The sequence below is a fragment of the Lepisosteus platostomus genome, chromosome 11 (assembly GCF_059453375.1).
Source record: "Lepisosteus platostomus isolate fLepPlt1 chromosome 11, fLepPlt1.hap1, whole genome shotgun sequence".
Taxonomy (NCBI): Eukaryota; Metazoa; Chordata; class Actinopteri; order Semionotiformes; family Lepisosteidae; genus Lepisosteus; species Lepisosteus platostomus.
In genome coordinates, this window is record NC_142621.1 from 30,980,626 (window position 1) to 30,995,362 (window position 14,737).

At 39.8% G+C, this 14,737-nt stretch overlaps 1 protein-coding gene across 13 annotated transcripts in view; it reads left to right on the forward strand.

Annotated features, from left to right (window-relative positions):
* The window catches only part of nfia (nuclear factor I/A), a 303,922-nt gene that overhangs the window by 199,790 nt on the left and 89,395 nt on the right, over positions 1-14,737 (forward strand). For all 13 annotated transcript variants that reach the window (XM_088599111.1, XM_088599110.1, XM_088599114.1 and 10 more), the window contains one exon: positions 11,378-11,443. In XM_088599111.1, coding sequence (XP_088455237.1) covers positions 11,378-11,443 — 66 coding nt within the window. The remainder of the gene's footprint in view (positions 1-11,377; positions 11,444-14,737) is intronic.

The window sequence follows — 14,737 nt, forward strand, 5'->3', positions numbered from 1 at the left end:
TCAGTGTGGAGTAGGACATCCATGCCATCTTGCTCATATTTCCTAGATCCAGATCATTCTTAGAATGTTGTTCATTTGTCCCTGAAGGAATCTGAGGCTACTCAGTTTGTTGCAGATATCTATCAGCCTGTGTCCAAACAAAAAAACTATGTCTTGTTTTTTTTTCCCGTTTCTTTTAATGTTACAAAGGTTTTGGAGATAAAAGTGCATTTTCTTTGTAAAATGGCTAAGTAGAACATTTTCGTCAAAAAGCAGCACCATTCAAAATTAAAAGCATCCAAATGTCACTCACAAGTATTACTCTCCGAATTTTCGAGATCCATCAGCGTTCTTCCACGCCCCTCCTCCCTCACTAGAGGTGGCACTGCATTGTCTGCCAGGCAGGATTAGTTTAATCACTGCTATGTTTTCTTGTGCACTCCCAGAGAAGACCTTTTCCTTGTGACCTGATTTATCTGCGGCACCTGATAAGTGCTATTGGGTGCGTTGGTATGTCTTCATTGCAACGTAGTACAAGACAGTTTGCGCTGGATGTAGATGAGTGTGATGCAGTACTCCAAAAGCTAAACAGAGTGTTTTATAGTGTGAAGCAGGGTTCAAAAAAGGCTAGTGCTTCACTTAAGACAGTGCTATATTACAAAATTAAAATACTAAGTACAGTGTATATATATATATGAGTAAATTATTTGTTAATATTTTTGTGCATTTATGTTCTATCTCCTTTAAAAAATAGTGGAAGGAAACTATCCTACAATCAGAAAAAGCTTTTTTTGTGATCTCTTTCTTGTGAGTTATTAAGTCGTTTTTACATACATTACAGCATAATGATCTGTCAAGGGGGGAAAGGCGCTTTTAAGGCATGGATTTTGGCTGTGTTTACTATTTGATCTTTTCCCGGAGAAGTTGTCAGGCCTGGGCCCACAAGGAGAAGTGCCACATTAGCTCCCAGCAGAGGCAGTGCTGATGAAAGGGCCAGGGCTGCCGTTGGAGTTTTAGTGCATTTAGGTCTCCGATGTGTGAGAGACACCTGGTGCCACTTGTTCCAGCCGTTGAGTGAATCTTTCACTGTGTTTTGTCTGAGCCTCCCCACATCTCAACAGAGTAATTACAGATTAGCCTTTTTTCTCTGGACTGTTTGTCTGCTTCTGGAACCTGGAGAAAGGACCCTGAGCTCTGAAGCATGAGCAAATCTAAATCTTTTTAAACTGTTTTGTGTATTTCTTGTGTGCAATGATTACAATACAGTGTACATACATTGTTCTGTATGTATTTTAGGAGGAAATAGTGGGCCATCTGGAATTGATTGTATTTACTTGCATTTAAAATATTGATTACTGGAGATCTTACTTTTTCTAAAGCACCAAGTCCCAGTTTTCTCACGCTCTAAGATATGAGTGACTGAGCTTGTGCAAATTAATTGTGCTGTAGCAAAGCAAAATATAATCCAATGCCATTCAAAGCATGTTTATTATTGAAAAAGGAGGTCGGTAGTTCCTCATATTAGGACAGGCGTTTTCAGCACCAGGCCCTAATAGTTACTAACAGACCAGTTTTACATGTACTGTAGCTACTACGAGCCTTTAGAAACCACAGTGTCATTGTGCCACCCTTCATACTGCACTAGTATACATGTTAAGTATATGTATAACATGTTATACAGTGTTGTAAAAATATATATTGAAATAGTTAACCTCATTTTTCACTATCAACAGTGAATTAAGGACCCTTGGGCACATTTAAAACATATCAGGGAGTGGGTTTAACACAAAAAAACTGGAGGAATTTATTTACACAAAGAATTGTGGGAGTCTGGAACAGGCAAACCAGCCATGCCTTTAAAAGGTGTTGGCACTGTATTTTATGGTTTGGACTGGAAACCAATCCATATTTATACAGTGAAAACAGAGACCTGGATATTGATCAAAGAAACAAGAATAGGAGCAGAAAGTAACAAACGTGGATATGTGGATATTGAAACACTAAAATCCATCCATTACCCAGAGCTATAGTTTCATCCTGTAGACTGGTGATTCTTTATTTGGGGTGCACACACACCCTTGAGGTGCGAAATGCCCTTACTGGGGGTGTGAGATTTTTTAGAAAGTAAATCTTTGAAAACACTAAATAAGCACAGGCACATAAGTACTTTTGTTTCGTCAAACCTGGGGATTGTAAGGTAAACTTAAAAAAGTGTAATTTTTTCATGGATTCATAAGTTTACTGTGAAACTAAACAAGTATATAATTCTGTTTCTTTCATTCTTTAGTTACAATACATCTAAGGTTGAACTGACCTGACAGTTTTTGATAAAAGAACATATTTTGAGAGTGCAGAGTGCAGTAAAAGTTAAGCAACAGTACTATAGAGAATTGCAGCAAACCAGAGCTTACAGAATGGAAAGTAGAAATAAACTGTGGACAGGACACCCTGTCTATTGCAGGGCACACAGACACAAGGACAATTCAGAGACACCAGTTAAACCAGTCAGCATGTCTTTGGAGACTGGGAGGTCATGAGAGCACCTGGAGAAACCCCCATGAACCCACATATTTCATTGCATTAACTGAATTAACTGAGTATTCAGACTGTGATTAGAATGAATTGAAGAAGCAAAAGCTACAGTATGTGGATGCAGGTGGAATCGTAATGACAGACATGGCTAACTACTGCTCAGTTTGTCAAAACACCTACCAGAACGTCTAGTCGTTTCACATAATCAAGAGAGAGTAAGGAAAACAGGTCAGTGAACTGTGATTATAATATGGGATACTTTGAAATATACTTCGAAACGGTGGATTTAGTGCAGGACACAGGTTCATGGTTTCAGAAAATCCAACTATGAAGGAATCAGACAGTTTACAAGATGTAGAATCATGGAATAGACAGGGGCTCAGTAAAGAATATATAACAATTATATCCTGCTTGAAGCACAGAACAGATTCATGCCATGAGTAAGTAAATCAAAGCCAAGAATGCAGTGTCTAAATGTGATTGATAAAATGAATAAAAAAATAGAATGAAGTAAAAGAAACCAAAACAAATTAATTACAAATGTAAAAAAAAAGGTATTAAAAAAAACAGGAGAGAGATGGAAAAGAATATTGCAATGGAAGCTGAAATAGGAGATGTTTTCAGTATTACACTGGCAAAAAAAACAGGAATGGAGAAATAGTGTTTCTGAGAAAATAATTGGACACCTTGAGGTGATGAAAGGGAAATGGTTAATGTAGAAAATAAGTATGTCACTCAGCTGTTTACCAAGAAAGAAACACAAAACATGCCTCTGAACGAGGCTGAGGGAAGACAGTGTGGTATTAATTAGTATGGGCATAGAACTGGCAGAAATGTCAAAGGTAATAGAAGCACTAAGTATCTGATGGCATTTCTATGAATTATACTTAAAGAAACAAGATGTTATTCATAGATCATTAACAAAACTGTTCCAGCATATAATCAAGACAAGGGTAATATTCATTGACTGGAAAATTGCTAATTTAGTGCCCATTCATTAAAAGAGTGACAAAACCAAACCTGGTTATCAGAGACCGATAAGTCTTTTAAGTATATTATGCATAAGGTTAACATAGTCATAATTAGAACTAAATTAAAGGATCATCTGTATGCCGAGTGGATTCTAGGGATAGTAAGCAAGGATTTAGGTCTTGTGTAACTAACTTTTTTTAGTTCTTTGAATAACAGAGACAAACAGAGCACACAATACATTTTTTATAAAAGAAATGTTAGGATTAATTCTTCAATTTCAAGTGGTAGGAGTTTGAGGCCATGCACGTACTGTAATTGGATTGAGAACTGATTAAAGATAAACAGAATACAACTTGGGGGTGCGTGCTCATAGTGGGGTAGAGTAATTAGCAGACTACCGAAGGAAGATGCATTAGGACAACTGCTCTTCCTAATTTATATCAATAATCTAGACTCTGGTACAGATAGTAAACTTGTCAAGTTCACAAATAATGCCAAAGCAGGGTGGGTTAGCAAACACAGTAGAAACACAGTATATAAAACCAATTCAAAATTCAAGACTGGGCAAACACCTGGAAGATTACATGTAATACAGTATGCAGTGTGTTAACTTTTTATGTTTATGTTGACACATCCTTTAAATCTCACGGGAGGGAAGCAATATGAAATAAAAACAGAATGACAGGTAGGATATATAGATGGAAGTATAGAGTTTAAATAAAGAGATGTTGTGTTCAATGCACTTGTAAGACTTCATTTAGAACATTGTGTACAATACCACAGAGCCCTGTATTGCTCTGGATTCAATCCAGCAAAGAGTGTACAGATACATTCCCAGGGTTAAAGGAATATCCTTCATTGCCAGACAAAAGGTGAGATGAATCTTTAAATATTAAAAGTTACAGACAAAAGCATATTCAAACTGAGAACAGGGCGTTATAGGATTATGGAAGAAGCTACCCAGCCATGTTGTTATTACTGATACTTTGTTTTTTTAAAAAGATGGATGCATGTGATCCTCAGATCACCCAGATGAGTGTACAGTAGATATGCCAAATAGCCCCCTCTAATTTACTCCCTCATATTCTTGTGTTCTTATGTCACTGGACAGTCACAATCCCAAGGGTGAAGTTCCCAGGCTGAGGTGAGGCCAGACTTTTTACTTTTTGCTGTAGAGCCAGACCATTTCCAGGCTCCTGTTGTCACAGGTGAATTCTGAAAGCTACTGTATCACGATTTTATCTGCTGGTCTTTCACACTGTTGCTAAAAAGTACCTCACAGCTGTAGCCCATCCACAGTTCCTTGCTCATTTTACATGTGGCTCCTGCTTAGATTTATTAATAAGTTGCTTCAAACCATACTTTGGCTCTTTAGGCTTTGTGCCAGCAAGGTAATTTAATAGCAAAATTATTCGATCCAGTATTTGTGTACGTTTCTTTGCCACTGAGAAATATTTTAGTTTTTGCTGACATTTTTCTCATCCTTAAGAGTGTTCAGACCAACAGTCAGACCATTCAAGTTTTGATTCAAAATCTATTTTTTTAAATGTATACATAATATGTGACTCAACAAAATGACACCAACCATTGGAAAGGCGTGGATAGTTTTGCAAGGCACTGTATATAGTATGATGGTCATTTTAAAAATCTGTTTGTTGCTTTTACCATCTACAGCAAAGCCTTCATCAAACAGCTCAGGGTTATGTGCAGAAATCCTGGGCTGACGATTCTAGATAGATGTGGAACAGAAGTGGTCTGTCTGAAGTGAAATTGTCTAAACACTGCAGTTATTAAATATGGAATGACGTAAAACTGGGGAGGAAAGGTCAGGGTTAGTTAAACAAGGGCCAGATTCAAAGCAAACTGAAATAAACTTGCAGGGTCCACAGTTTCAGTTCACTGGTGGGTAGCTTTATGATACATTAAAGATAAGATGTGCAATTGCAATGCTGAAATGAATCATTATACAACACTTTTGTATAATTTGTTCACTTATTTAGACATATTTACTGCCCAGGGTGGTTTTTCTTTTGATACAAGATGAATTAATAGAAGTTTCTTTTTCTGTGGTGTGCTGACACTTGGATAAGTGATAACTTGCATCGCATACTGCAGCGCAGGGGTGTAATTCAAACCTTTCTTTTTCTTTGGCTTGGAAATATTCACGTTCCGGCAGCAGATTCTTTTAAGAGAGGAGTGGGATGACAAAGAGCGCCGGTTTTAATCCTGAGCTTGAGTTGCAGCGTTTTGGTCCCAAGAAAGAAGAGGGGTACTTGTGAAAAACAATAAGCCACCCCTCTGTTTCACCTACCATTGATAAATCAAAATGGTGCGTTTGTATTTCTAAATTAAGTTTCTGCCTCCTTTTATTCTTCGCCGTGTTCCTGAGCTTACTGTGAAAAAGGCCTTTTGAAAGTGGGTTTTAATACACAATTGGATTACAGCTAAACACTGGGTGAGAACTGCCTGGCTTCAGCGTGAATCTTGGAGCATTACAGCTGGCTTGCTGCATGCATAATGAATCTTCCTGAGTCCCCAAGTTGTCGGCCGAGCCACTGTAAGAGGACCTGGGAACATTAGGTGGAACTGTTTTCCCTTAACAAGCTATGAAAGTGCAGAGAACGTCTACATGAAAATACAAGAAGAGAAAATCAATATTTACAAGAGTGTACACGTTGCCTTAAGTTGTTAGAGTAATATTCCTTATAAGAGAAGCATTCCATCAACATGGTCCTGAGGTGTAGTGGAAATATGCACAGAAACTCCTACAATGTGAGCCTTTGCATCTCCCACCACCCCATATGTTGTAAACCTGGCAAATTCAAGGCTAAAAAAGGAAAAATATACACTGTGTGAAAATTTAATAATAATAATGTATAATAATAAAATTTAGCATTGTCTTGTGCGGTAGTACCATCAAACTGATGGTAAGAACATTTTGAACGTATGATTTCTTTAAAATAAGTACAACAGCAGCTGAAGACACTTGCTTTTAAAGTTCCACTGGCTTAATTTTCTCTAACAGAAGGATCGTGATCTATGCTATATTGAGTATTGATTTGGGAGAAAAAAAAACTAGTTATTTAATTGATTGTGTTAGTACTGCTCACAGAAAAGCAGGTGCCCCTTTACACCTGTTCCTGGGAAGTTTTTAAGACATAATTGTCTAGGCTATTTTCTAGACAGTTTCTAGCACATGGCTAGAATGGATTAAAAAACGAATGTGCTTTTTTATTTCAAAAAGGACGACATCAGCATCTCTGCATAGTAACAGCCTCTTCCTGAGGAATAATGAAAGCCTGCCTTTAGTCAGGAGCTGTGCGCTGTGCTACGAGTTTGGCCATTCCAATACTGTCAGTACAGGGGACCCTGGGTGAGGACAGACTTCATCTATTAATTCTGAGGGAGAAAGGATGCTTTGTGCTGGAGTTACTGCAGCTACTAACATTCCATAGTGCACAGAAGGAGAGAGGGAGCAGTAAATACATTAGCACGACCAGTTAAGCTTTTGTGTGCGCTTTTTATACATGTATACATTTGTTCTTGAGGTTCCTTTCATTGGTGGGGTGCCTTAATGTCTCAAAAGTCAAGCCTCTTTGCTTTCTGCTGTTAGTGTAATGAAACTACAGCCTTTTGCATCTCGCCACAGAGATTCACTGTTAGCTGAAAAAAGAAAATGTTAAGACATTTGGCAACCAAGCAACCACTGCCCTTTTCTGGCTTACAATTCTTTCTGTTTCAAGAAGCAAACAGATCTAGGCAAAGGTTTGAATTCCAGGATATTGACACACAATACTACAACAAACTACTTACAGTACAATATGTGGCATGAGGTAAACCCACACAAGTCTAGGATGGATATCAAAACTCAGTAGGTCAGAAGTGGAAATCAAATGTAGATGGTTTATTCAAAACACTTTTTTATATACAATTTGTGCTGGATCTCCTTGGGTTCCACCTTTTTTAACAGATTTTGATTCACTCACGAACATTACATTTTCCCTTTTAGCCAGCGTGTGTATTATTTGATGCTTATTAGCCTATCATCTCCCAGTCTTTCCTCATCACGTATCCTGAATGGGACGTATAACAGAAATGAGACTTGATTTACAGACTCTCTAATTAATAGCTGTCAAACGGGGTTGATGGATGTGGGTCTTGCGCCTTTCTTTATGACAGCCGCACATTCTTGTCTAGCATCCCGTGATTTCTAGACTGGCTCGGAGCCCCGTTTGTGGCCGCGCTCTCCCGCCGGTTCCCAGCTAGGAGGCCACGAAGCGAGGGCAGGCGACGGCCTTCGCAGGAGAGAAGGAACGCAGGCGATGGCGCGGCTCCCAGGTGCCGCGGGCAGCCGGCCTTTTCACTCATTCGTCCTCTCTCTCCTTGCCATGGCTCTCTTCTCTAAGGGAAGGGCTAAATTAGAGATAGATTTTGTGCGTGGTGGGGGAGTCTGGCTCCTTTCAGAAGGGGCGAATGCTTGTGAAAGGGCCTGTTTGTGCTGCCCGTTTTGTTGTTGTTGTTGTTGTTTTTTAAGCCGGCTCCTGAGAGCTCTCCACAGGGGGCAGCGCAGGTGTGGCGCCCAGTGCTCCGCTCTCAGGCTTTATTTGCATATTTAATTAGCAGAGGGACTGGGGGCCATTGTGGACCACGGTACTTCATTGAGGGGACTGTCAGAGTGTGTGTGAAAGTGCCCTCCCTCCCCCCTCGCCACCGCCACCCCCAAATTTCGCTCTGTTGCTGGGGACACTGGCGTTTTGTTCACTGGGGCGCCAGATTTCCTTTTGTTTTAAGCTGTTGATGCAGACGGCATCTCTGAGGAGAATGCAAACAAGTTCTAGATTGTTTACTTTGTCTGGGAGGCAAAGCGGAACGTTTTTGTTTTGTTTTGGATGCTTCAAGTTGGTTGCGCGGTGTTGTTTTTTTTTTCTTCTTCTTCTAATTGCGGTGTCTTGGTTTTGGAGCTCCCCTTTCACCATCGCCCCAAAAGCGGTTCTCAATGTTCTGATTTCTGACACAGGGAAGTTTCTGTTTCTGTTCTGCTGTTGCTCTGATTTGCTGTGAGTGGGTTTTTGCTTTGCACATGGCCAAACAACGGGAGGAGAAGGACGTTTTAGATTTTGTCCACTACCCAAGTGCCACCTGTGAGAGGAGGCTATAAACCAAAAAAAATTGTCAATTTTAATGTCACTTCACACTTTAATGTCATTTTCTGCATTACCTCAAGTGGATGATAGTTGGCTACTCATTAATTCCTAGCGTATTATAGATACCTCTAAGATGTAGAGCACCTTTGATAACTTCTAATAGTTTTCTTTGTGACAAGAGATAGAGTTTTGTTCTATGACTTTGAAAAGTTTTCTACGTTTACCTGAATCTGTGAGCATCGATAAACTAGAAATAAGAAATTACCAGGTAAACTGCAGATGAACTCTGGTTGTCTTGGGGGGAAAAACAACTGTTTTTGAGATGAAGTATGCAGGCCATTAGACCTGTGCTTAGCAGGCCTGTTAACCTTATTTAGCAGTTTCAATTGCTCACATTCAAAATGGAAGTGAATGGTGGCTTAACAGTGACCAACAGTGCAGTGCAGTGCTGCCGTTGATGAACCTTGTGTGACCTGCCTGCTGTCAGGTAGGAGCAGCGATATGACTCATCTTGCCCTGGGAAGTACCACAAATCTCAAGTTTCAGTCACACTTCAGGATCATGACCTGTTCACATTGCACTGACCTCTGTATGCTGCTGATAGCTGCAGTAATTCAAGTTAATGCTTTTAAAATCTTTCTCTTGTTTAATTTCTCTGTACAAGAATATCAAAAGGTAAGGCATTATAGGTCTTATACAATATTAGTCTGAAGCCAGACTTATTGCCTTGCACTGAATAGTTCTAGTACCTCTGAACTCTTTCATAGGGCTCCATTTGTAAGTATCACCTAAAAAGAATCTGAATGAGGCTGTGTCATGAACTAAAACTATGAGTGGGCTCTACAAAATCAGTATTTAACTGTGGCTTTCTGTTTGCTATCGTTTTTTTTGCTTTACCGATATGAAAATCACCTGTCTAGGGCTAGTTTGTGATTTTAGATTGGCTCAGCATTCCTCACTGGTACAAGTAGGATGAAAATGGATAGATGAAGAGTCAGTCTCAGTATTAATTCTACAACAGTATACTGTATCTATTAATTTAAGTTGAACTTTGATTTTCATACAACTCAGAGCGTTTCAGATGTAAAAAAAGTTTTTTATGGGACTATTTTTTTTGCTTTGCTTCATTTAAATAGGCTACTTTATATGAAAGATACTTTGAAACGGTTTGTAGAACAAATCTATGAATAAGCACTTTTGACTCCAGGATCCTTTTTTTCCATCACATGAAAATCTTATCAGATTCTTCTGGTAAACTAAGGAGAAACACCTGTGGCACACATGTGAAGTTATTTTTGTGTGTGTTTGTGTCTTAGGTTGACTGAAGTCACGCCAGACTTTCTTGATGTTAGTTTTTTTTAAAGTGATATTTGGATATTTGAAGGCCTTCTCACAGAATAAGCACATAAAGAGTTTGAACTTATTGTGCCTTTTCTGTTCTGGTGACGTTTTTTTCTGTAGTTTCCCAAAGTTCATCTTCAGTTTTCCGAGGGCCTGAGAAAAACACATGGATTTGCCTTAAAAGAGTGAGAAGCAGAAGCAAGTCAGAAAGTACCTAGGACTCTAGCATTTTTTAGAGAGCCCTGTCTGTCTGTCTGTCCTGTTCCCTTCTGTGAGTTCCTCTGGGTCACATCTGAGGCATGAAACAGGGACAGCTTGTAAATGTACAGTAGACCTCCTCTCCGCATGGCCACATCCTTTGAACCATTTTCTCTCCGCTAGCTCTGGAGATCAGGATGTCTGATCAGGCCAGGGGCATTCTCTCAGGTCTGCAAAACAAGCCTGAGTAATTCATCCTCTGGGTTTCACACTACCAGTGCTGGGCCTTCAGTCCACGTGCTCCAAGGTTTGCTATGACAACCGGTCCGGTTGATCCCAGCAGCTAAACCCACTAGGCTTACTGTCAATGAACTGGAAGAGTGTTGGCCACCTCCTCTGTACAGTTGTCTTCAATGGTTTGTCACTTTTTACCTCTTATTTTCATATGGACGTGCGGAGCAGAATTTCAGTGTTCGGGTTACAGGCATTCTGCAGATTGGTGCTCTGTGTCAGCTCTCATGCCTTTGCTTTATGGCTGTTCTCCGCTAGAATTCCTCACTACAGAATTCTGTAAACAAACAGAAGATTGAAGAAGAGACTCCTTAGTTTGCTTACTTCAAATGAAAATGTAAATGTTAAATTGAATTGTTTTTCTATTCTGTGAAAGGGTGCTACTTTTGATGGAGTGGCTGGGTGGAACGTAGGTGTTTGCTGTATAAATAACAGCTGGAGAATTCTGCTGGGTTTTAATATGCTTAAGTATGCTATTTTTCTATGAGACAGCTTTATGGATGTGTGTTTAAAGATCTGGCCAGTGGGGCTACTTGACTAATTAAATGGAGTTTATTCTTTCTAACCAGCACCCCTGTTCCCCTCTTTCTCACGGCTCTAAGTATTGTAGTCTCTGGGATGAGACATACTGTCTGCTTCCAAAGCAGACAGTGAAACCTGGCATCGATCTGGGGTTACAGCACCCACTACTCTTCGCTGGTGACTTGTGAATTGGGTGTCTGCAAGGCTGTGGGCAGAAACCCCAGGATGTGTTGATGCTGGAAGGGATTTCGAATGTTTAAAATGCTTTCCAGAATCATCGTCACAGTGTCCAAAAGCATTGCATTATTTACATTTTTATTTTCAATGTGGTGTAATAATGTGTTTATTATTTTTATGGTCCTTACATTTAACCTTCTGCTTCTCTGTTTCTTATTCAGATTCAGGCCAGTCTGAAAGCCCAAGCCAGCCGAGTGAAGCTGATATCAAGGACCAGCCAGAAAATGGTGAGTTACTCTGGCCTAGTAAAAAAAAAGAAGAAATTAGTCACTAAGCACGAATATTTGGACAGGTTCACAGTCAATTCAGGAATAGTTTTTGTGTGTCTAGCCATGAACCTATGGTAATTGACAAAATATTGCATCACGATATGATCCGTTTATGTACTTTAGACTTAGACACTCGCACTATCAAGATGCGGAGCTGAATCTTCCAAATTTTTTGCCCATTTAACTCACTCTTACCAATCATGCTGTCTTTGAAAAGAAAAAGTTGCCCATGCAGATAATGCTTGAGGTCTGGAGTGGGGGTGTCTGCGGTTGTGCACCACACTAAACTGATGAATGTGTCGAGCAGTCTGCCTAGGGCATTGAAGAGAGGAGGCCATTCAGATTGTATTACGTCGTTGATTGTGACTCGTTCCACATTCTCAGCTGGCTACTTTTCGCGGAGTACCCAAGTATCAGCTTCAACAACACGCCTCACTAACTTGTCCCAGACTTCTGCAACTCTTTGTGTAAAGAAGTCCCTCCTTTATGTGGGACTTTTCGTTTGCCTTTCCTTTTTTTTTACGCTGATGTCCTCCAGTCAGTGCCTCCCTGCTGACCTTTCTGTCCTTTCTTAGGGTGTCAGCTCCTTTCATGTATGTGAGTTCTTCTTTAGGTCCAAACTTACATGTCTCTAAATAGTGGCTCGTCTCCTGGGCAAGCCAATGTGCTGATATGTCTAATGTGGGGAGTGCCAGTAGGTGGGAAATTTGCTTGGGATTTCCTCTGAGCTAAGGAATACAGAATAGGACCCTTGACCTCCAGTTCCCAGGCTGGAATCCAGTTTTGTTTTTGCTGACCATTCCAGTGATTCCCCATTGGCAGTTGGAATTAGCTGGGAATGGGCTGGATGGATACAGCAAAGAATTGGGAGTCTGTCTGCTAGCTGACAGCCCTGGTCTTTAAACAGCAGTGTCTCAGTGCAAGCGGGAGGGCTGTGAGACAGTGTGTGCCTCAGGGGAGGTGTGTGTGTGTTAGACTACCATGGCTATGGGTCACTGAAGGATTACAAAACACATTTACAGCAAACCGAGGGACTCATGGTGGGTGGGTGGGTTTTGTGAGAGATTTTAGACCTATATGTGCCCAGTCTCTTTCTGGAGGGTGAGACCTAAGTTCCTGTTACTATTAATATGAAAAAAGTACCTTTAAATTTAAAACTCCAAGCAAAACTGAAAAGCACAATGTTTAAGGTTTTTAAAATATTGAAGATCATTCTTTATAGTTTGCCTGAACGATGGCGTATTGTGGGTACTGTATGCAACAAGTGTGCCATCAGTTTCTGAGTGAATATTTTAATATTTAACTTTAATTAATTAATATTTTAACTACTATTTTACTATTTAATTTTAATCAGTTGAATACGCACAAACCGGACAACAGTAGAAGTATATTGTAAATAGTGACTGGAAAAGGTACACACAAATTTAAACCCACATAGGAACTACCATCACTCATGGAAATTAAAATATCACAAAAATGTGCTTCCGTATAGCTTGTTATTCAAATCTTTTAGTTCAGAATATGTTTCCCATGTGCGTAAAACTTTTACAGATACTTCTGCTTCTGGATATTTTCAGTACTATGCAAGTATTTATTAAGGCTTGTTTGTGAATGGTGGCACAAATAATGGAATGATTATCTTATCTATAGCCATTGAACAAAAGAACATCACCCTTCACATGCCCTGTCCCGGCTTAGGCATATAAATAATTATTTCCTAAATATAAGTGATTTTTCTCGGTGTTATATAAAACAGGCTCTCACCATCTGCTGTCTGTCTGCTGAAGGCCATGCCGTTATGCAAGGATTACAGTGTTTGTAAACCCACAAGAGCAAGCCGCAACTAGCCCATTTCCCAGTCAAACAGCAGTCAGCCCAGGCAGTGAATGGGATTGAGCTGCTGTAATAAAACTGCAGGAGCCCAGACAACTTTCACTGAGGTAGCTGACTGAGTCTAGCTATTATCGTCTTGACAGACGTTTAATGATGTCGCTGAAGTAGACATTCAGGTACAGGAACTCAAGCATCACATCAAAAAGTATTACCTGTTAATACTTCCTACGAAAGACATACATTTTTTTGGAACTCGGTGTCCGTGAAACCTGATTTTATGCTCTTTCTTTCATTAAAACACGGGTGCTAACCTAAAATAGAAAATGTTTCCCTGATTCCTGCGTATTTGAAAACCTTTATGTCTTTTACTTATTGATTTCCCCTTGGGATGCAACTCCATAACTTATTACTAAGTTATATATAATTGGATTTTCATGCCAGCTTTGGAGCATATCACGCGGTATTATAAATAAAATACAGTATATAAGTGAAAAGAAAGGAATAGACTAATAAAATGTACATTGTGACTACACAATGTTGGAGGTGTTTTGGTTTTGTCACCTCTACATTAATAACTGCCACCAGACACACAAGGCCTTCCTGTGTGACCTCCAGCTGACCTCCCTGTGATTCTTGTGGTATAGGCTAGTGCTAGCTGGGGGCTGATGCCTCACTCTAGGCTTCCTCTGATCTCATCCGTTCCCTGGCCTGCTGTTAACCAAGGAACTGTATCACTGAGGGGTTAGATCATAAAGCATCTCCAACCCCTGCATACCTATACATGCTTTTCTGCAAAGTGATGTGGTTGCAACCAGGGTAAGGGTTAAGGGTTAGAGACACTGCTGTGCACATTCAGTAAGACAAGGACAGAAGATGTCCTTCTTTAGACCCATGCTTTAGTGCAGTGAACCTGTAGGCATCAAAGCACTTCTGTGTTTTCAAGATGCATCTCAAAGCTTTTCCTTCACAACGACATTTGTTTTCAAGCAGCAAATGAGCAAGTGAGCAAAAGGGAAACATCAGTACAGTGAACCTCAAACACTGTAATATTCTATTTTTTCATTACCTTTTTATTCAAGCTGTCAACGTTGCGGAACCACTTATTTGAACCTGAAATTATTTTTATGAACATGTTGGGTAAAGATTATGTAAGTATGTAAAGATTGAGGATTGATTTATAACGACAGGTTTAAGATCTGGAAAAGCACACATACTGTACAGTGCCTTGCAGAACTATTCACCCCCTTTCAGTGTCCTTCCATTGTATTGAATTACCAATGATTTCTACCCCTGTTTCAAATGTTGATTAAAAATGTATGGGGGAAAGAGATTAAATGTCAACAAAAACTGGACAGAACTAAATTATGTTGATTGCATAAATATTCACCTCCCTGAGTCAATACTTGGTTATAATTACCT